Source organism: Heloderma suspectum, chromosome W (genome assembly GCF_057233095.1).
Source record: "Heloderma suspectum isolate Gila_16-S chromosome W, 16-S_ref, whole genome shotgun sequence".
Classification (NCBI taxonomy): Eukaryota; Metazoa; Chordata; class Lepidosauria; order Squamata; family Helodermatidae; genus Heloderma; species Heloderma suspectum.
The window spans coordinates 2,188,633-2,210,987 of NC_139475.1; the positions used below are offsets into that span (position 1 = coordinate 2,188,633).

General features: G+C 49.9%; 1 protein-coding gene across 1 annotated transcript; it reads left to right on the top strand.

Moving 5' to 3' along the window:
• Positions 1-2,017: 2,017 nt before the first annotated feature.
• On the top strand, positions 2,018-7,145 carry LOC146333941 (vomeronasal type-2 receptor 26-like). Its single transcript, XM_084825313.1, has 7 exons — positions 2,018-2,107; positions 2,210-2,419; positions 3,629-3,755; positions 4,688-5,577; positions 6,117-6,213; positions 6,686-6,791; positions 6,926-7,145. Exons 1-7 carry the CDS (start codon positions 2,018-2,020, stop codon positions 7,143-7,145), a joined length of 1,740 nt encoding a protein of 579 aa, XP_084681439.1.
• The last annotated feature ends 15,210 nt before the right edge of the window (positions 7,146-22,355 follow it).

Genomic DNA, 22,355 nt, shown 5'->3' on the forward strand with positions numbered 1-22,355 from the left:
CAAGCCCTCTGTGCCCAACACCTGACTCCCCGCCCCCACCCCGAGACCTGAATGACCACTTCATGCATCTGAAGTAGGCTGTAGTTCATGAAAGCGTATGCCATAAAAGATAGGCTAGCTGTGGAAGCGTCACAGAAATCGTTGTCGCTTTTGCTGCAATAATGAACGCGGCTTACCCTAGAATTTACTCTGGGAATTCCTTCCTTCAGCTCGGTTATGGCTTCTTTGAGGGTACTGAGAGAGAGGAAAACATATTTCCTTCCTTCTACCAGATTGATCCTAATGAGATTCCTCAGTATGTGGGCTTAGTCCGGCTGCTTCTGCATTTCCACTGGAACTGGATTGGGCTGGTTGCTCCCAAGGATGAGAACGGGGAACATTTTATCCAGACACTGACACCCATGCTCAGGCAGAAGGACATCTGTGTGGCCGTCACTGAAATGTTTGATCAAACAAACCGGCTCCATCTGCTTCGAGCATTAACCGGCGATATTCCTAGTTCTTGGTTTGAGCCTGAAGTGATGATAGTCTTTGCAGAAGCTGGTGTTATACAGCTATTAACAGGGTCGTTGATTGTTCATGAAATAAACACGAATACCACATTGCTGAAGGTTTGGATCCTGACATCCCATTGGGAAATGGCTTCAAAGGAATCCCACAACAGCCAGCTACTTCTAAACCATTTTCACGGGGTTCTGCACTTCAGAGTCCACAGAAGGGATGTGCCAGAATTCAAGCATTTTCTCCGGGCTTTAGATCCACTCCGGCCGCAAGGCGACGTCTTTCTCCGTGACTGGTGGGAAATAGCACTTCGCTGTCGGTTTCTGAAATCGGGTGAAACTTCCCCAAGCAGAAAGCAAAACTGTACAGGGAAGGAGAAGCTAGAGGATCTGCCGGCTTCTTTGTTTGACACGAGCATGTCCAGTCGCAGCTACAGCATCTACAACGCCGTCTATTCTGTGGCACACGCGCTACACGCCGTGTCCTCATCGGGATCCAAACGTGCTATGACGGAGGACGGGGAGCGGCTTCTGAATATCCAGCCATGGCAGGTAGCATCCTCCTTCAGATTTGGCATTCTTATAGAGGTACCTTGGTGGTTTCTCAATGGCCTGATCCTGGAAGCAAAGGGTGGGCCTGGGAGAAGGACTGCTCGTCCATTCTAAACATCCGAGGAAAGACATTCCCCTTGCGTATTCTTCCATAGCCATCCTTTAAAGAGGATTAGGAAGCAAATAGTGGAGGCCTATAATGCTTAGAACTGTGGGTATTGAGGAGGGAGGAATCAAGCAAGCCTCAACCCCAAACAAAGTTCTCGTCTGCAGAGCAGTTTGTTGTGACATCTTGGCCTTAGGCACAGCGGCTGCCTCTGGTCCCTCTTCCAGAGCTCCACATGGAACCTCTCTGCCTGAGTGCGTCTAGCCCGTTTCGGGAAAGACTGACGGTGGGGACAAGTTTCTACCGTGTGTCCCTCTCCTAGGCACAAGACACCACAGGAGTGTCTGTTTTCAGCAGGCGATTGACTGCTGCGCGTTGCACATTTTCAAAAACGAACCCTTGAGGCCATGCGCCCCCAGGCGATCCAATGACTGCACAAAAGCTCATTGGCCAAACCAAAGGAAAAGAAATTCAAAAAAGGTGCAGTAAGGGAAAATGACAAAAGAAAGAGTACGGCCTCAGCTCCATCAGAACGCAAAAGTGCAGTCTTTGCAGACAGTGTTCTCTGTGGGGCTCGCACAACAGCGGTCAAAGAAGCACTGAGGGAACGAGTGGGAACCATTAGGGACATGCGCAGTGGGGGCGGGGCGGGATCCCGCTGAAAAATCTCCTCAGCTATAGAATGTTCCCGAATCGAGGCTCTGCACAGATGCAGATCCCATATGTGTGAATGCACAGATGACCACTCGAAGAACCACACAGGCAAGCAACCTGTCCTTCCTCCTTGGGAGCCAGGTGAAGGACACCCCCTCCAGCTGACGGCTCCTTCGCTGCTATGCGCAAACTCCCAGTCAGAGGCATGAGGGTGTGTTGGGACTCACCAGCCAAAGCAGCCAGCGAGCTTATTCGAGCAGAGAGTGCCCAACGAAGAAGAATCTTGCGCATGACAGTAAAAGAGGGAGTACCAGAAAACGCTGCCTCCTAACTCAGTGGCAGTCACAGTAGGTTCGAAGATGTCAGAACTCACGCACAACTATCTGTTCCGTTTCAGATTCTTGCCTCTTTGAGCAAAGTCCAGTTTAATAACAGTGCTGGAGATGAAGTCTCTTTCACGGGAAAAGGCAAGAGATATAACATCCTGAACTGGATCTTCTTCCCAAATGGATCTTTTTATCCTGTGAAAGTTGGAGGAGTGGATTCAGGGGCTCCCCCAGGCCAAGACTTCACCCTTAGCTCAGAAGCAATCGTGTGGATTACAGAGGTGGGAATGAAGTGAATGTTCCGGGGTTATGAGAGAACTAAAGAATGTTGCAGTTCTGTTCCTCGGGGATGCAAATTGTCTTGCTAGATGAAGTCAAATGCCTGCTGAGTTCAAGGAGAGGTCATTGTCCCATGGTAAAGAACTATCTTTGCGTGCAGATGCCCCACATTTGGTTCCCTGCATCTGCAGGCAGGGCTTGAAAAGGCCCCTGTCTGAAACCCCAGAGAAGTTCTAGCACTCAGTGCAGATAACAGTGTGAATTGTTGCATGAAAAGATGTGTGAATCAGCAAAACCACAGCTTGTTGAAGTTCTCCAAATTCCACCTCGAAGCTCATTCCATTTCCTGTCCATATCAGATTGCAAGCTTTGGGTTTTTTTTTTTTTCCTTTTTGCAATAAACTTTATGCATATTTTTGTGAATATTTTCCCAAATGTACACATCAATTGTGTGCCTCTTTAAATGTATGGATCCTTCTCCCATGAATTGATGTTTGTTTGTGCACGTTTGTCAAAAGTACACCTTTTCATCAGGTGCATTCTTCAAATGTACTTATGCTGTCAAATGCATTTTATTTTGGCCTGCAAATCAAATTGCAAACTTGGAAATATATGGACAATAACTGCAGCATGTTTTTGAATCTGTGTTTAGTCTGGAAAGTGAGAACTGGGTTGAAAAATGAGCTGAAACGAATGTCTTATTCATCCCTATGTGGATCAAGGGTCAGGCTTGGTAGAAGACAGCCTTTACAGTTTCTGTTTCTGCTTCCAACTATATTTTAGATTAGCCTTGCACCCCACTTGGGGCAGAAGCGTGGAGGGAAGGAGGCGGCCACCTCGAATGGGGTTGCAGGAACAGGTTGCTTTCTCCGTGCAGAGACAGGTACAGAGCTCCGTGCCTCTCTCTGCATGAAGGGTGGCGGGAGTGGGTGGGATGAACTCCGTGATGCCATGGAAGATGGAGGGGATTTATGGTGAGGGCTAGTCCCCTTGATGTCATCAGGATTCCGCAGCTTCCAGCTTTGAAATTCCTGGCTGCCACATGAGCATCTTTTATGATGGTTCAAAGTAACCTGCAGACATCCGGAACGTGTTTGGCCCTCTAAACTGGAAATCCTATCCATCACACAATGGGAGACTCCATTGAGAAAGTCCTTTGGCGTGACGCCCATCACATGGAAAACGTCAGCTCTTTCTCTCTTGCCTTTTAGAAGCCACCCTTTGCGAGATGTGTGAAGAGGTGCTCTCCTGGGCACTGGAGAAAAGTTTCAGTGGGGAAGCCGGTCTGCTGCTACAGATGTGAGTTTTGTCCAGAAGGGACCATTTCTAACTGGACAGGTAATTCAAACTTGGAGAGCCATATAAACGTGCAGAATGTACTGGGGTCAGAGTGGTGCAGTGGTGACAAGGGCAAGATCATAGACAAGGAGAGTGTCCACCATGTCCCCTCGGAAGATTTTCTCTGTGCGTACCATTTGAGATTGCATACTTCTGCAGTTTACTGGTTTGCAAAGTACTCACAATTTCCTGGAAAAAAACTTGCCTTTAAATCATGAAACAATGACTGCTAATAAATTATTATTATTCGCAGGTACACAATCTGTTGGGTTTCATATTTCATATTGTCATTGGCTCAACTTTTAAGGTATATATATATTAAAAAGACTATGTTTTCAACCTTGGTTCTTTGGCTCCACACCTGAGGGTCTTTCAGCTGAACATTGATCAGGGCTGGTGGATGGTAACACCCTTGTAACTTCTGGACCATGTTACCCCAGTGCCAAACAGATTGCCCTTTATATCTCTACTGATTTCTGCAACCTGTTCCCCAGCTTCTGCACCAACACATCTCCCCAGAGGACAGTCCACAATCTGAGGGAAATGACAAATAGTAATCTATTGACTGATTTTCTCCTTCAGAAAGACCTGCAGGTAACAGATTGTGGTTCAGTTCTTACACTCGTTCAGGTTTCATTTTTAGTTCCAGAGTGCCAATTTTTCCGCCTTGTACAATATTGACTATAAATCTGGTACATGGGGCCATCATGTTAAAAAAAAGTGTTTTGTGCCTTTTTTTGACTGTGGTCTTATTCATTACATTGCAAAAGCTTTAACAGGGAGCAATCACATTGATGTTATACCCTTGGGTGTACCATAAACTACAGAATGGATATTTCCATCTCCCTTTTGTGGGCTGAACTGCCCCCAGTCGCCAAGAAAGAACATCTGTGCAATGTTTGAGATATTTCAGTAGCTGTTGCTCATTCCAGATGCAGATCGCTGTGTCCTATGCCCAGAAGATCAACATCCAAACAAGAACCAAAACCACTGTATACCCAAGAAGATCCACTTCCTTCCCTATCAAGAGACACTGGGGTTTCTTTTAACTGCTCTAGCTTTTCTCCTCTCTCTGATCACTTGTCTAGTGCTGGCAATCTTCATTAAACACCGTGACACGCCAATCGTCAAAGCCAACAACCGAGACCTCACCTATGTCCTCCTCCTCTCCCTCCTGCTCTGCTTCCTCTGTTCCTTCTTCTTCATTGGTCGACCCACAAAGGTCACCTGTCTTCTCAGACAAGCTGCTTTCAGCATCATCTTCTCTGTGGCCGTTTCTTCCATTTTGGCAAAAACTGTCACAGTGGTTCTGGCCTTCATGGCCACCAAGCCAGGAAACATGGCCAGAAAACTCTTGGGGAGACAACTGACAAACGCCATTGTCCTGGCCTGCCCCTTCATCCAAGCTGTGATCTGTGCTGTCTGGCTGGCGACCTCTCCCCCATTCCCAAACTTGGACTTCCATTCCCTGACTGGGGAGATCATAGTGGAATGTAACGAAGGCTCGGTCACCATGTTTTACACTGTCTTGGGTTACATGGGTTTCCTGGCCCTTGTCAGCGTTACATTAGCTTTCCTAGCAAGGAAGTTGCCCGACAGCTTTAACGAAGCCAAGTTTATCACCTTCAGCATGCTGGTGTTTTGCAGCGTTTGGATCTCCTTTGTGCCCACCTACCTGAGCACCAAGGGGAAGTCCATGGTGGCCGTGGAGGTCTTCTCCATCTTGGCCTCTGGGGCTGGGCTGCTGGGTTGCATCTTCCTCCCCAAATGTTACATTATCCTCCTGAGGCCCAATCTCAATACCAGGGATCATCTGATAAGGGCGGGGGGAATAAGGCAACTAACACTTTACAGCAAGTCGTGATAGTCTAGTTTCCTGTCAAGAATATATAGTTAGGAACACCAGTAGAATTAATCAAAATTTAATGTGCTGAGTTATTTTTGAAATGATGTGGTACCTTCCATACCACAGCCTTTGAGCACTGCCAAGGCCTTTCTTCTTTCCAGTCAACTCAAAATGGATTTATAATGTTTGTCTGTATGGCAGTATATTTTGCATAAAAATCCTACAATTGTTCAAGCATTTTAAAATGGTTACCATGCACTATCATCAATTAGTGTTAGATGTGACACATGAGCGGCAATAAAATATGCAGCTGATCTTCAACTCTTCAGGGATCAAGTTTCCTGCCAGCCAGTCATGCCCTTTTCTGCAATAGTATAAGTTGCACGGACATCGATTCCCCTGTTCCGAAGAGCTTCGGCATACTTCAGAGTGATCTGGAAGCTCAGTTGCCCAGCCATGCACCCCCCCCAGCTGCAACCCCCCCACCACCATGTGCTGCCTTCCCCTCTATCCAGGCACACGAGCTCCCTGATCCTTCCCTGGACCTTGGGATGCGCACCGGCAGACTTGGCCTCTTTGAGGGAGCCACCATTGCAACTTCCCCTATTTCCAGTAGTTGAATCCTGTTGAAACGGCAGCCGCCAGGCCATCATGTATGCGACATTACACGCATAAACACCTGTAACGTTGCCTATGTGATGGCCTTAGGGCCGCCATTTGTGCAGGATTCAAGTTCCAGAAATAGAGGAAGTCAGAATTTTAAACAAAATGGTGCAGACTGAAAACATCCACCACTGCAGATGTGAAACAGCACTACTGCTCGGGTGGGAGGACTGCAGTAGGACTGGGGGCGAGGAGTGAGTCCAATTACACACACAGAACTCAATGGGACTTTCCTCTGGAAAGGCATTGCCCCATTTGGATGTCACGACAACCCACGATGAGTTAATAGGCTACTCACAGTTGCTTATTACCTGCTCGTATGGCAGAGGAAGGCGGACTAATTCACAAATAGGCTATGTGAGCAGCTTCTTAACCCATCACGGGCTGTCGCGATGTCCGAACGCGGCCTGTGCTTTTTCAGAGGAAAGGCCCATTGAGCTCCATGTGCCTCACTGCCAGGGAAGCGGGTATGGGACTGCGGCAGAAGTCTCATTCTTCAGCTACACGCTTACTGGGTTGCAATTACGGTGACTCGCACGCGATAACTGCAACGCCTTCATGATTCTAATAGTCCGTTTTTCATTTGATCGCCGCTTTATTTTCACTGTCAGAAACTCCCTCTGTGCCTTGGCTTTCTCCAGTTCCCTCCCGCCTGCCCCAGTGTTCCCAACTTGGAAGATGCTGTGCCATTTGGCCACGAGATGGCCGTGAAAAATACAGAGGCTAAGATGGGACAATGGCTGCACCTCCTTTCCTGCGAGAGGCGAGCAACGGGAGCCATGGCAGAGGTGTTCAGAATTAAGTGTGGTGTGGACAAGGTGGATAGGGAGACATTTTTCTCCCTCTTCTTAATACTGGAACCCGACGGGGTCCTCCCATGAAACTGATTGCTGGGAGGTTCTGGACAAATGAAAGGAAGGACTTCTTTACCCAGTGGAGAATTAAACTGTGGAATCCGCTGCCACAGGATGTAGTGATGGCCATCACTGTGGATGGCTTTAAAAGGCGGGTGGGCGTATTCCTGGAGGAGAAGGCTATTGATGGCTCCTACTCCGGATGGCTCCGTGCTGCCTCCACTATCAGAGGCAGTGAGCCTATGTACACCAGTTGCTGGGGAACATGGGCAGGAAGGCCCTGCTGTGCTGATGTCCTGCTTGTCGGTTCCCAGTCAACAGCTGGCTGGCCACTGTGTGAGCAGAATGCTGGACGAGATGGACCCTGGGTCCGATCCGGAAGGTCTCTCCTTATCTTCTTCTGTTCTGAACTTGATCTGCTATGCTTAAGCTCACTCTGCACATGTGCCAGCTGACTGGCAAGGGGGTGGATTTGTAATCTTAGTCCATGTACCGAATTACAGATCCTTGTGGGAGCTCCTCTTGGCCATGAGCATGACTTCAGCTCTGGCGCACACTGCTCATGCTTCTTTCCTCCAGCACACTACCATCCCATGAGTTCCATCTCCTCCTACATTCCTGGCATGTCAGAGCAGGGCTGGGGACCCCTTCAGCCCAAGGGCCATATTCAATGTCAGAGGAGCTCTCAGGGGTGGACAGACTGAAGGCAAAGGGGGGGGGGCAAAATACAGGAAAACACCAGCATGCTGGAGCTTTCAGGTCTTCTTCCCAGGAACTAGGGCCCTGGAGAGGCATTCCGACCGTTTTGACTGGGAGAAACTGAGCAAGTGGGTTGGGGAAAAGGGGGGGGGGACTGGGGAAGGGTATGTTGGTCTGGGGAACGCCTGATTGGGAGCCCAGGAGGGCTGGATTGGGACCTAGGACTGAGGTTCCCCACCTCTGTGTCAGAGCAAAAGAAAAGGGGGAAGTTGTCCGCCAACTCTGAAACAAGGAAAAATTCCCTGAGCATGTGCCAGTTCGCAGTGTGACGGTACTTGGGTCATAGCGCCGTCATGACTAGCGGGGAAACAACGTAGTTTCCCTGCTAGTCCTGCCACTCCCCTGCTGCTAAATGGACTTTACTTAGCCACAAGCACCGTTTGTGGTAGGAAATGAAGCAATAAAGTACTGAGGTCTTCAGCAGGGCTGTTAATGCCAGCAGGCTGCAGTGCCCAGAGGATGCCACCAGGGGGCACCCCGGTATATGTGCTGGACGGGGCTATTGAGGTCAGCAGGCTGCAGTGCGCAGAGGAGGCCACCAGGGGGCACCCCAGTATATGTGCTGGACGGGGCTATTGAGGGCAGCAGGCTGCAGTGCGCAGAGGAGGTAACCAGGGGGCACCCCGGTATATGTGCTGGACGGGGCTATTGAGGTCGGCAGGCTGCAGTGCGCAGAGGAGGCCACCAGGGGGCACCCCGGTGTATGTGCTGGACGGAGCTATTGAGGTCAGCAGGCTGCAGAGCTTGGAGGAGGCCACCAGAGGGCATCCTGGTATATGTGCTGGGCAGGGCTATTGAGGGCAGCAGGCTGCAGTGCACAGAGGAGGCCACCAGGGGGCACCCCGGTATATGTGCTGGACGGGGCTATTGAGTTCAGCAGGCTGCAGTGCGCAGAGGAGGCCACCAGGGGGCACCCCGGTATATGTGCTGGATGGGGCTATTGAGGTCAGCAGGCTGCAGTGGGCAGAGGAGGCCACCAGAGGGCACCACGGTATATGTGCTGGACGGGGCTATTGAGGTCAGCAGTCTGCAGTGCACAGAGGAGGCCACCAGGGGGCACCATGGTATATGTGCTGGACGGGGCTATTGAGGTCAGCAGGCTGCAGTGCACAGAGGAGGCCACCAGGGGGCACCCCGGCATATGTGCTGGACGGGGCTATTGAGGACAGCAGGCTGCAGTGCGCAGAGGAGGCCACCAGGGGGCACCCCGGCATATGTGCTGGACGGGGCTATTGAGGTCAGCAGGCTGCAGAGCTTGGAGGAGGCCACCAGAGGGCACCCCGGTATATGTGCTGGACGGGGCTATTGAGGTCAGCAGGCTGCAGTGCACAGAGGAGGCCACCAGGGGGCACCCCGGTATATGTGCTGGACGGGGCTATTGAGGGCAGCAGGCTGCAGTGCGCAGAGGAGGCCACCAGAGGCTCCGCCCCTTTCCGTGGATGTGCTCAGATTCACACAGGTCAGGGGGCAGAACGTGACAACCGAAGGCACGTCCTCCTGGCCCATGGAGAAGCAGAGAGTGACGCAAGCCTGGCTTTGTCCCTCCAAAGTGCAAAGGGAGCCCAGTGTTCTGGGCCATGGTAGTTCTTTAGGCTCCAATTATGGAAATGACAGTAATTCTTGAGGAATCCCCCATGGATTTCCATCCAGCAAGTCAATAACAAAGAAATCCTGGGGAAAACAGGCTGAATGGAAATACACCCTGAGCCCTTGCATGTCTGCCTGGGGCGGCGTCTGATCACTTGGTGCCTGGTCATCTCCAGCTGATGGCCCTGCTGCGGCCCGCGCAACCAGCTCTCTTTCAGGTTCTGTTCGGTCACTAGGAGGGAAGAGACCTAGGAAGGGACGTCTCTCTGTGCTCCTGATGGTTTGGCTCTGGCTGCTGCCAATATTTTGGTTCCTGCCTCAGGCCACCCAGGGGATGCTGAGGACCAAGTGCTGCTTGACAAGGCCTTTTAAATGGCGACCCTATCACAGACCGGGAGACCTCATTGTTGGTGGGAACTTACCGCTTGGCAGATATCATTTTACAAAGGGAGAAGACTTTTGTAGTTTTGGCACATCAGAGGTCGCCTTTATTGCGGTGTAAGTGTCCACAAGAGGGATCCGGGATAAATGCTTGCTTGCTTTCCTTCCTGCTTAGGGGGCTCCTTCCATGGATATTCATCCACGATGCTGCTGATGCTCAAAATTTCCTGGCTTAATATTTGAGTCTCATGATTGACTTATCATGGTTGGCTTCAACCCATAATGAGAGAGAAACTTGCATGTTCTTCTCTGGCTTCATTCTGAGGGATTTTGTGAAGGGAGCCAAGGCAATTTGTTTTCATGTTGACGATCTGGTAATGACTAAGAAATGTCCTCCCATCCCTGTCCGAAGCCAACTTCATCTAAGACATAGGTGGGGAAGGTAGGTCTGGATCTACTGGGAGATCTCTGGGAGATCTGGAGTGGATCAGCAAGCATTTCCGACTCCCCATTATGCAATAACAGCAGCAACTCCTTCCTGCCCTAAATTATATAGCTGAAAAAAGAAGGAAACTTGGGGCTAACCAGGAGTGGGGGGTTGTGTCCAAGGTGTAAAGGAAGACTGGATCTCTCGGCTCAATCAGCCCCCCTTGATCCACAGTCCCCCCATTTCTCAAAGCCAGTTCAGTTTGACCTGTGAGTACACCCCAACCCCCTCCCTTCCCAAAGGAAGAGACGGTAGCCACTGAATTTAGCACTGACCCAGCAAAGAAATTGCAGCAATGATTTTGAGGGAGATGTTTATTTACTAATAAGGGGTAAGGGAATGAGAAGAGAGGCAAGACAAAGTATAATTTAGAATTTCCCCAAATATCAAGTCCCCATTTGGAAACTCAACAACATAAACTAAAACAATAAAAGACTACATAACCCTAGTCTACTCACACCTCCGAGTAGGATCCTTAGTTAATGCCAGCGCTACAACACCTTCCACCTGGACCAGATGGAAACCAAAGGACCAAGAAGAATGGCTGCAGGTCTCGTTTTGTCCCCTCCAAACCCAGTCCCTCGCTCTCTCATCCCCTCAGGGAGGATGAGCTGGGTTTTTTCACTCCTCTCCAGCTGTGCTGGCCTCTTGGCAGGCCAAGTTTCTTTATGACCTTGGGCTCCTGATAAGGCCTCCATCGTGGTGCCTTCACTCCTGGTTTGCCCACATCTCTTCCTCCCTCCAGGTGGCCCAGCTTGTAAATCTTCTTGCAGGATCCCACCCTCTCCTACCCTAAAACACTAAAACACCATCTAAAACTATGCAAGGTAAAATTAACTCTTCCCACCACAGCTTTGGCCCCATAAGGCCCTCGCCTTGACACAAGGCCCATGGGCTCCGTTCAGTTCTGGTACTCAAAACAAACTCCTGAGCTCAGAATACTTTATTGGAAAGCGCAGGCTATGGTTGGGTCCTCTCAGGGTTCTAGTAAAACATTGAGGAAGATCTGCACGCTTGAAATCTGCCCACTCCTGGCCATGGTCCCAACACTGAATCCCCAGGTTTTGCTTGGAGCACAACTTCCAGCATCCAAAGCCAAATGCAGGAGACAATTGGAATTGTACCGGTTACCCAAGGTTGGGAAATGTGGACAGCATCTCTACAGCTGGATGCTTCAGGCAGTTTGCAAGGTCTGGATGACATCCTCCAATATGCCATAAGTGGGTGGGCTTTGCCGCTGCAGAAATAACGGCTCCAAAAATAAAACTGAAATTATTAATGGTCCATCAGTAGATATGTTTTGGACCAGAAAAGCTGCAGCAGTCTCTCTGCAGGTGCTCTGTGAAGGTAGCAGAGCAAAACTGACCGTGCCACCTATAAAGCTTCTTTCTACCAAGAGTGACTCTCGGTCCATCTAGTCCAGTCTCTCTTGCACTGAGTGGCAGTGGCTTTCCTTCCCTGTCCTACCTAAAATTCTCCTGGGGAGGGGCTTCCACATGCAAAGCCAGTGTTCTTTTGTTCCTTTGGCTAAAACTAAAATAAGATGCTGGTCCTCATGGCTCTGACTAAAGGGCAGCCTTAAGCATGAACACCAGAAGGTGCTTTATACTGACTCAGAACATCGATCTTCTCTAGCTGAGTATCTAGCAGCAGGCAGCTCTACAGCATGTTACACAAGGTCTCTCCCTCCCAGGATTCCCTGCATTTGTCCAGGAATCATCCTGGGACCAGGGGCATATGAAGGAGTTGCTCTGTCATTGAATTATGGCCTTTCATCTCACAATTAAACAAGCTTCCAGTCCTCGTGGCTCTGAATAAAGGGCTGATTTAAGTCAGAAGCGGATTTATGCTATGTCAGAGTTTGGGTGCAATTAGGTCAATATTGCCTGCACTGATTGGCTGCTGGATTGACTTTGCTTGAAAGGATCACACAAGTTTCTGGAGGACAGGAGTATTGGAAGTCATCTATCATAGTAGCTAGAAATAAAGATTCCATTATACCACTGAAGAGTTGTTATGTAGGGAGGAGAAGAGGAAAGGAGGGCTGTTGGCTTCATCACTTCTTGTGGGGCTCCCAGGAAGCATCTTGGCTGACCACAGGTGGAGACAGGACGCTGAGCTAGATGGAGCCACCTTAGGCTATCCAGCAGGACTCCTCTGATTTTCTTCTGATGTTCTTCTTTAGCAAATTCATAGAGGAGGCTGGTTCAAACAAGACCAACTAGACAATCTTAAGCGTGATTGAACTGACCTGTCAGAAGGATCCTGGCAAACTTTTTTACTTTTTCAAACATATTGTCTTATTTTGATTTTATTATCACATTTTGGTTTTAGCTGCAAGCCACCTCGAAAGCATTAGAATTGTGAAAGGTGAAATGTGGATCATGAAAATAGATGAGAAATAAATGGATGATAAATGTGCTGAATTAGGGTTTGGATCCAGCAAGGCTCTTCAAGTGTTTGTATGAAATGCATCTAGCAGGACTTTCTGTCTCTGGCTGTCAACAGAACAACCTGAGTTTGTCTCTGAATCCTTCATGGAGATGTCTTTGGTCTAGAAGTTTTTCTTTGTTCAAAGCAGGTTCAACCAGATGGACACTGTAACCCTCCACTTCTCATCAGTTCCATTGTGATCCCCACCCATCTCCCAATGTCTCCCTCACCATTGCAGGTCGGTAGTCAAGAACTACCAGCACTTCCTGGCCTTGGCGTTTGCCATCACTGAGCTCAACAAGGACCCGACTCTCCTTCCCAACACAACACTTGGCTTCCGCATGTATGAACACAAGGACCTTGTCAGCGTGATGCATGAGAACAGCCTCTCTCTGCTTTCCTCTCAGGGGCGAATTGTTCCCAATTATAAATGTGACAGGCAGGATAAGCTGCTCTCCATTATTGGGGGTCTTGACTCCCAATCCTCAAGGGAGATCGCATCCTTAATGGGCATCTACAAGGTCCCACAGGTAAAGGGATTCATCTGGGGAGAGATGTGGGGGACTGCAGAACTCAGGAACACCAAGATGGAAAGGCCCGTCTCTGAAAAGACATTTGCCCAAGCAGCCGTGTTGCTTCTGCATGGCTGGAGTTGAGTGGATTTGGACTTTGGCTAACCTGCCATGTGATATCCGTGGTGGTAGCCAGGAATTTCAGGTGGCTATTGCATGACTAACCCCAGCCAACCATGGGTCTGTTATGTGAGAAAAGGTTTCATACTGGGAGAAAAAACAAGGAGTCTTGTGACACCTTAAAGACTTACACTCAGATAAGGTGCTACAGGACTCCTTCTTGCTGCAATCGAGTAATGGAGCAACCCTTCCAGGGATCATGGCAAGATCCCCCCCCCCCACACACACACACATACTCAACACTGCAGCAATATAATGTATTGGCCTTTCAATATTGTATTTGGGGAGGGGGCCTAAAGACAGAAAGCTCCCACTATGCAGAAAAAGAGTCCTATTTCTTGAATATAGATGCATGGGCTCGTTCATTGGAATCGTTAAAAATTGTGTCAGGTTTACCTGAATGGCAGCCCCGACGTTTGCACACTGGGGTGTGTGTTTGTTTGAGGGAGGTTTAAAGGCATCAAAGAGCTTCACTTGATATTTACATTTTAAAAATGGACGTCTTCCTTCAGGATAGCACTTCGTGCCTCTGAATTCAGCTGCTGTAGTCCAGGGAAGCTTGTGCCATTAAAAAAAATGTGCTCATCTTTAAAATGGTGCTAAGGCGGATGAGCATCCAAGGTGAATTCAAAAGGACAGAGAAATCTCAAGATGCTGTAAAAAAATTTATTGTTGAAAACCTCAGCACGTTTCAGCCTCTTTCTTTAATATTGGGCCTTTTTCAAAGGGCTGCAAGAACAATCACATAAGATATGGGTAAGGCAACACATAAATAGAATATGTATATTCTATATATCCCCTCCTTCCTCCCAACCCTTTTCCTTTTGTGTCATGTCTTTTAGATTGTAAGCTCGAGGGCAGGGACTGTCTTAATATTCATCTTTGTAAGCCACTCTGGGAGGCTTTCTCAGCTGAAGAGTGGGGTAAAAACACCCATAAATAAATAAACTTTTAAAAAAATTAAGCAGTTAGTAGGGCACATTGCAAGCAAGGCCTGTGCATACATTTAAGCGGTATCTATTCTATTTATGTGTTGTCTTTTGTGGAAAGAATCCTTTAACCTCACCCCTAATGTGTTGTGTGTACCCTAGAGTAGTAACGCATTTATAAGATTGCCGTTGGCATCTGCATAAGGTGTCCAAGAAATGCATGTGCTTGTGTTAAGTCTGAACCAGAGTTCCTCCATGTTGGACAGAATCTCGCCCTTGTTTTGGTCTCAGTCTGTGAGAAGCAGATTATTACAGGCTATCAGCAGTTCTCTGAGAATCAAAGGGAGGATGGATTCCTCCCAAGACTGCAGGCTGATGACATTGTACTTTGTGCAGTAACTGAGTGTCAGTAGCTGGCAAGCATCTATCCTGTCCAAGGAAAAGAACATTCAGCCTCTTTTCAGAGAACAAACTGTATCAATGCCCCCAAGTAATGCGGCTACTAGAGCATGGCTAGAGTTCTTCCCTATATGTGACATATTTCGCTGTATAAAAGTCTGCTGCACAGAACATTTGGGGCTCTCTGCCCCTTTGCAGACAGAGTGCCTGCGAGCCTCGTAAAAAACACGTGTCTGATTCAGAAGCTTACCCGTGTCTAGTTGGTTTATTGGACCATCAGCTAGCCAACAAACCAAATGAGGGGCCTTTCGCCCCTCTTACCACAATTTGGCAGCCACAGCAGGACAAGCATAGCTCGTTGCTCCTTCTGCCCCCTCTCCCAACACGCAGCCGGCACTAGGTGAGTTCACCTTCGGGTTACTTGGAGGAGTTTGGGGACAGAGGGACTTCTGTAAGGCCAGGCCCTTTTTAAAGGGTAAGCGGATCCTGGTCTGGTTCTGGTTGTGCACAGTGAGTATTCCTATTAATAACTCTAATTGTTTTTCGTATTGGGAAATACGTGTATTAGAAGATGTTAACCTGTTGGTAACTCTGATTGTTATTCGTATTAAGATCCTATGATTTTAAGTAAGTGTATTAGAAGTCAAATGGATTATTGGTACCTTAGGTAAAATGCGGCTTATAGATGGAGCCAAAGAGGAAAGGTTTTCGCCCCAGAAAGCCTTAGCTCCAGAAAGCCTTAGCTCCCCACTAACGGCTCCGCCTGGCTATTGAGCCGCCCCCGCCCGGTCTGGTTTGTATCCCCTTTTGAGTTCCACTATACCAGTTTTACCCCTTTATGGATCACTGCCTTGTTGTGGCGAAGGGGCTTGCGTAACTCAGTGAAGCCATAATCTATGCTGTGCAGGGCCACCCAAGACGGACAGGTCATGGCAGAGAGTTCTGACAAAATGTGGTCCACTGGAGAAGGAAATGGCAACCCACTCCAGTATTCTTGTCAAGAAAACCCCATGGAACGTATCACAAGGCTAAAAGAGATGACGCCGGAAGATGAGCCCCTCAGGTTGGAAGGTGTCCAATATACTACTGGGGAAGAGCAGAGGGTATTTCCAAGTAGCGCCAGAAAGAATGAAGCGGCTGGGCCAAAGCCGAAAGGACACTCAGCTGTGGATGTGTCTGGTGGTGAAAGGAAAGTCCGACGCTGTAAGGAACAATATTGTTTAGGAACCTGGAATGTCAGATCAATGAATCAAGGTAAGCTGGAGGTGGTCAAACATGAGATGACAAGATTGAACATCGACATCTTGGGAATCAGTGAACTAAAATGGACAGGCATGGGCGAATTTAATTCAGGTGACCATCATATCTACTATTGTGGGCAAGAACCCCTTAGAAGAAATGGAGTAGCACTCATAGTCAACAAAAGGGTGGGAAAAGCAGTACTGGGGTACAATCTCAAAAACGATAGAATGATCTCAGTACGAATCCAAGGCAAACCATTCAACATCACAGTAATTCAAGTCTATGCCCCAACCACTGAGGCCGAAGAAGCTGAGGTTGATAGGTTCTGTGAAGACCTACAACACCTTCTAGAACTAACACCAAAAAAAGATGTCCTCTTCATCATAGGGGATTGGAATGCTAAAGTAGGAAGTCAAGAAATCACCAGGATAACAGGCAGGCATGGCCTTGGTGTACAAAATGAAGCAGGACAAAAGCTAATAGAGTTTTGCCAAGAGAACACGCTGATCACAGCAAACACTCTTTTCCAGCAGCACAAGAGGCGACTCTACACATGGACATCACCAGATGGTCAATATCGAAATCAGATTGATTATGTCCTTTGCAGCCAAAGATGGAGAAGCTCCATACAGTCCGTAAAAACAAGACCTGGAGCTGACTGTGGCTCAGATCATGAGCTGCTTCTTGCAAAATTTCAGCTTAAATTGAAGAACGTAGGGAAAACCACTAAACCATTCAGGTATGACCTAAATCATATCCCTTATGAATATACAGTGGAGGTGAGGAATAGATTTCAGGGATTTATTTATTTATTAAATTTATTAATTGCCCATCTGACTGGTCACCCAGCCACTCTGGGCGATGTACAACCCACCATAAAACAATTTAAAACAATAAAATTTTACCATAATTTTTTTTTAAAATACCCTAACCCACCCCAAATGCCTGCCTGAACAACCACGTTTTTAATGCACGACGGAAGCTCATTAAAGAGGGGGCATGACGGAGTTCCCTAGGGAGGGAGTTCCACAGAGTGGGGGCCACTACAGAAAAAGCCCTCTCCCTCGTCCCCACCAGTCTAGCTGTCCTGGCTGATGGGACAGAGAGAAGGCCATCCGAGGCTGATCTTGTTAAGCGGCCTGTCTGGTGTTGCTGGAGGCGCTCCTTAAGATAGGCTGGGCCGGAACCATATAGGGTTTTAAAGGTCAAAACCAACACCTTGAATTTGGCCCGGAAAACAACTGGTAACCAGTGCAACTCCTTCAGCACTGGAGTGATGTGATCTCGCCAGCAGCTGCCTTTAATCAGGTGAGCCGCTGCGTTCTGTACCAGCTGCAGCTTCCGAACCGTCTTCAAGGGTAACCCCACGTAGAGCGCATTACAGTAGTCTAAACGAGAGGAGACCAGGGCATGTACTACCGATGGGAGCAGATGGTCGGGAAGGAAGGGGCGCAGCCGCCGTATCAGATGGAGTTGATACAGCGCTGTCCAGCTCACAGCTGACACCTGAGCCTCCATGGACAGCTGAGAGTCCAAAATGACCCCCAGGCTGCGGACCTGGTCTTTCAAGGGTAGCCGTACCCCATTCAACACCAGGTCAACATCCCCCAGCCTCCTCTTGTCTTCCACCAAAAGTACCTCGGTCTTGTCAGGGTTCAGCTTCAGCTTATTCCTCCCCATCCAGCCACTCACTGTCTCCAGACATTTGGACAGGGATTCTACGGCCAACCTTGGTGAAGATTTGAATGAGAGGTAGAGCTGCGTGTCACCCGCATATTGATGACACTGCACCCCAAACCTCCTGATGATAGCCCCCAGTGGCTTCACATAGATGTTAAATAGCATCGGGGAGAGGATGGAACCCTGTGGCACCCCACAAGTAAGTGGCCACGGGTCCAAAACCTCCTCTCCCAGTGCTATCCTCTGGTATCTGCCGGAGAGGAAGGACCGGAACCACCGCAATACAGTGTCTCCAATGCCCAACCCCTCCAGGCAGTCCAGGAGGATACCGTGGTCAACGGTATCAAAAGCCGCTGAGAGGTCGAGGAGAACAAGGAAGGAGCATTCACCCCTATCCAGAGCCCTCCTCATATCATCCACCAAGGCGACCAAGGCCGTTTCTGTCCCATGCCCAGGCCTGAAGCCCGACTGAAATGGGTCTAGATAATCAGTTTCTTCCAAGTGTGCCTTCAACTGCACCGCCACCACCCGCTCAATCACCTTGCCCCAAAATGGCAGATTTGAGACTGGGCGAAAGTTGTTCAGAACTTGAGGATCCAAGGAGGGCTTCTTTAAGAGCGGTCTTATCACTGCCTCCTTGAGGGCTGATGGCATCACTCCCTCCTCAAGGGAGGCGTTCACCACCGCCTTGATCCCCTCACCCAGTCTCTCTCTGCAGCTCATAATGAGCCAAGATGGGCAAGGATCAAGTAAGCAGGTGGTCGGCCTTACAGATGAAAGCACCTTGTCCACTTCATCAGGAGGAAGAAGCTGGAACCGATCCCACAAAACCGGTTTGCCACAGGCCGCCTCTTGCTCACTAACTGTATCCACAGTGTGCAGAGTAACACACCTAATCTGATCAATTTTATCTGCAAAGTGCCTTGCCAAAGCCTCACAGGAGGCCTTAGAATGCTCCAGTGGTTCCGGAGCCACAGGACCGACCAGGCTCCGGACCACTTGGAACAGCCTCCTGGGACAGCACTCTGCAGACGCGATGGAGGCAGCATAATATTCCTTTTTTACTGCCTTCACCGCCACGTGATAGGCTGAAGATATAGCTCTAGCCCGTGTCTGATCGTCTTTGGAGCGAGACTTCCGCCACCGGCGCTCTAGCCGTCTCACCTCCTGTTTCAGAGCTCGTAACCGCGGATTGAACCATGGTGCAGTCCGAGCCCTGTTCAGGGGGAGAGGGCGTTTCGGAGCCACCCGATCTAATGCCCCAGTAATTGCGGCATTCCAGCCACCCACCAGGGTCTTGACCGAGCGGCCGTTGGCATGCCCCAGAGAATCCCCAAGCGCGTTCAGGAATCCATTTGGATCCATAAGACGCCTGGGGCGGACCATTTTAATGGGTCCTCCACCCCTGCGGAGGGGTTGTGGAACCGAGAAGTCCAACATCACCAGATAGTGATCTGACCATGACAAGGGGGTGGTGGATATACCCCCGACTTCCAGATCACTCCCCGCTTCTCCAGAAACAAACACAAGGTCTAGTGCATGACCGGCTACATGGGTGGGCCCAGTTAGAATATGGTGCAGCTCCCAGGAGGCCATGGTCTCCATGAAGTCCCGAGGTGCTCCTGTGAGGATGGCCTCCGAATGTACGTTGAAGTCCCCCAACACCAGTAAGTTAGGGGACTGTACACGCACATCAGAGACCACCTCAAGCACCTCGGCCAGGGAGTCAGTCGTGCAGCGGGGTGGACGGTACACGAGCAGAATCCCCAGACTGCCCTTCGGGCCCAACCTCCAGTACATGCACTCAACAATGTTGGTCTCCCGGAGAGGGGGTCTGGTGAAGACCAAGGACTCTCGGTAGATAACAGCCACTCCCCCTCCCCGATCCCCAGCCCTCGGCTGCTGTGCATACGAAAATCCAGCTGGACACATGGCTGCAAGGGTTGGAGCAGCAGCCTCGGCCAACCAGGTCTCCATAATACATGCCAGGTCTGCACCCTCATCCAGGATCATGTCATGGATGAGGGAGGTTTTCTGGGTAACAGACCTGGCATTGCAGAGCAGTGAACGAAGGCCAGAAGATGGGGTCACGCCTCCCCCAGCCATCCTTTGGCTCTGGGCAGGCCCGGAGCAGGGGACAGATACTACACATCTCTCCCTTGTTCCCCTTACATGGCATGGCCTGCCCCTAGCGCTCCGCCAGTGCCTGCCGCCCAGCCTCGGTATGTTCTGGCCCCCAACACTCCCCCCACTGCCTCCAATCTCTATCCCTATCCCTATCCCTATCCCTATCCCTATCCCTATCCCTAAACCTAACCCAAACCCTCACCCTCACCCTCACCCCAACCCCAACACGAAACCTAACCCTAAACCTAACCCGAACCAAAAGCCGGACCTGAACGCTATCTCTATCCCTATCCCTACCCCTAACCCTAACCCTAACCCTAACCCTAACCCCAACCCCAACCCCAACCCCAACCCCAACCCCAACCCTAACCCAACCCCAACGCCAACACTAACCCTAACCCCAAACCCAAACCCAACCCCAAACATAACCCTGACCCGACACTGAATCGAACCCAAAACCTAACCACAACCGCAACCCCAAAACAACCCCAACCCCAACCCCAACCCTAACCCTAACCACCACCCCAACCCTAACCCGAACCCCAACCCCAACACAACCCCAAACCAAACCAAACCAAAACACAACCCTAAACCTAACCCTAACCCTAACCCTAACCCCAACCCCAACCCCAACCCCAACCCCAACCCTAACCCAACCCCAACCCCAACACTAACCCTAACCCCAAACCCAAACCCAACCCCAAACATAACCCTGACCCGACACTGAATCGAACCCAAAACCTAACCGCAACCGCAACCCCAAAACAACCCCAACCCCAACACCAACCCTAACCCTAACCACCACCCCAACCCTAACCCGAACCCCAACCCCAACACAACCCCAAACCAAACCAAACCAAAACACAACCCTAAACCTAACCCTAACCCCAACTTCCACCCCACCCTAACCCCAACCCCAACCACAACCCTAACCCCAAACCCTAACCCTAACCCTAACCCTTACCCTAAACCTAATACTAACCCTAACCCTAACCCAAGCCCAACCTACACCCAAGCCCAAGCCGAAGCCCAAGCCCAACCCGAACACAAACCCTAACCCAAAACCAAACCAGAAACCGAACCCGAACCCGAACCAGAACCAGAACCGGAACCCTAACCCTAACCCTAACCCTAACCCTAACCCCAACCCCAACCCTAACCCTAACACTAACCCAAACCTGAACGCGAACCCTAACCCTAACCCTAACCCTAACCCTAACCCCAACCCCAAACCCAACCCTAACCCTAACCCCAACCACAACCCCAAACCTAACCCTAACGGTAACACTAACCATAACCTGAACCTGAACCCGATCCCTAAACCTAACCCCAACCCCAACCCAAACACAACCCCAGCCCCAACCCTAACCCTAACTCTAACCCTAACCACCAACCCTAAGCACAATCCCAACCCTAACCCTAACTCTAACTACAAGCAGAACCCTAACCCTAACAAAACCCCTAACTCTAACCCTAACCCTAACCCTAAACCTAAACTCAACCCGAACCCTAACCCCAACCCCAACCCCAAACCCAACACTAACCCCAACCCTAACTCTAACCCTAACCCTAACCCTAACACTAACCCTAACCCCAACCCCAACCCCAACCCCAACCCCAACCCCAACGCCAACGCCAACCCCAAACCCAAACCCAACCCTAACCCCAACTCTAACCCTAACCCGAACCCTAAACCGAAGCCTAACCCCAACCCCAACCCTACCCCAACCCCAACAACAACCCCAAAACCAATCCAAACCCAAACCCAAACCCAAACCCAAACCCAGCCCTTACCTTAACCCTAACCCCAACCACAACCCTAATGCTAACCCGAACACCAACCCCAACCACAACGCAACCCCAGCCCTAGCCCCAACCCTAAACCTATCCCTAACCCTAACCAAAACCAAAACCCTAACCTCACCCTAACCCTAACACTAACACGAACCCGAACCCCAAGCCCAAGCCCAAGCCCAACACTAACCCTTACACTAACCCTAACCCTAACCCTAACCCTAACACTAAACCTAACCCTTACGTCCACCCCAACCCTAAACCTAACCCCAACACCAACCCTAAACCTAACCCTAACCCGAACCAGAAGCTGAATCCTAACCCCAACCCCAACCCCAACCCCAACCCCAACCCTAACCCTAACCCTAACCCTAACCCTAACCCTTACCCTAGCCCCAACCCCAACCCCAACCCCAACCCTAAACCAAACCCTAACAATAACACTAACCCTAACCCTAACAAAAACCCTAACTCTAAACCTAACCCTAACCCTAACCCTAACCCGAAACCGAACCTGAAACCCAAACCCAAACCCAAACCAAACCCAAACCCAAACCCAAACCCAAACCCAAACCCAACCCCAACCCAACACCAACCCCAACCCCAACCCAACCCCAACCCCAACCCCAACCCCGAACCTAACCCTAACACTAAGGGTAACCCTAAACAGAACCCGAAGCCAAAGCCGGACATGAACCCTAACCCGAGCCCTAGCCCTAGCCCTAAC

What these genes read in the sequence shown, in the direction of transcription:
- LOC146333941 (XM_084825313.1), top strand. Translation starts at nt 2,018, where the DNA reads ATGAGGGTGTGTTGGGACTCACCAGCCAAAGCAGCCAGCGAGCTTATT. An exon ending in GAAGAATCTTGCGCATGACA is followed by an intron (nt 2,108 to 2,209) that starts GTAAAAGAGGGA and finishes GTTCCGTTTCAG; the next exon opens with ATTCTTGCCTCTTTGAGCAA. An exon ending in CTTACTGGGTTGCAATTACG is followed by an intron (nt 6,792 to 6,925) that starts GTGACTCGCACG and finishes CGCCTGCCCCAG; the next exon opens with TGTTCCCAACTTGGAAGATG.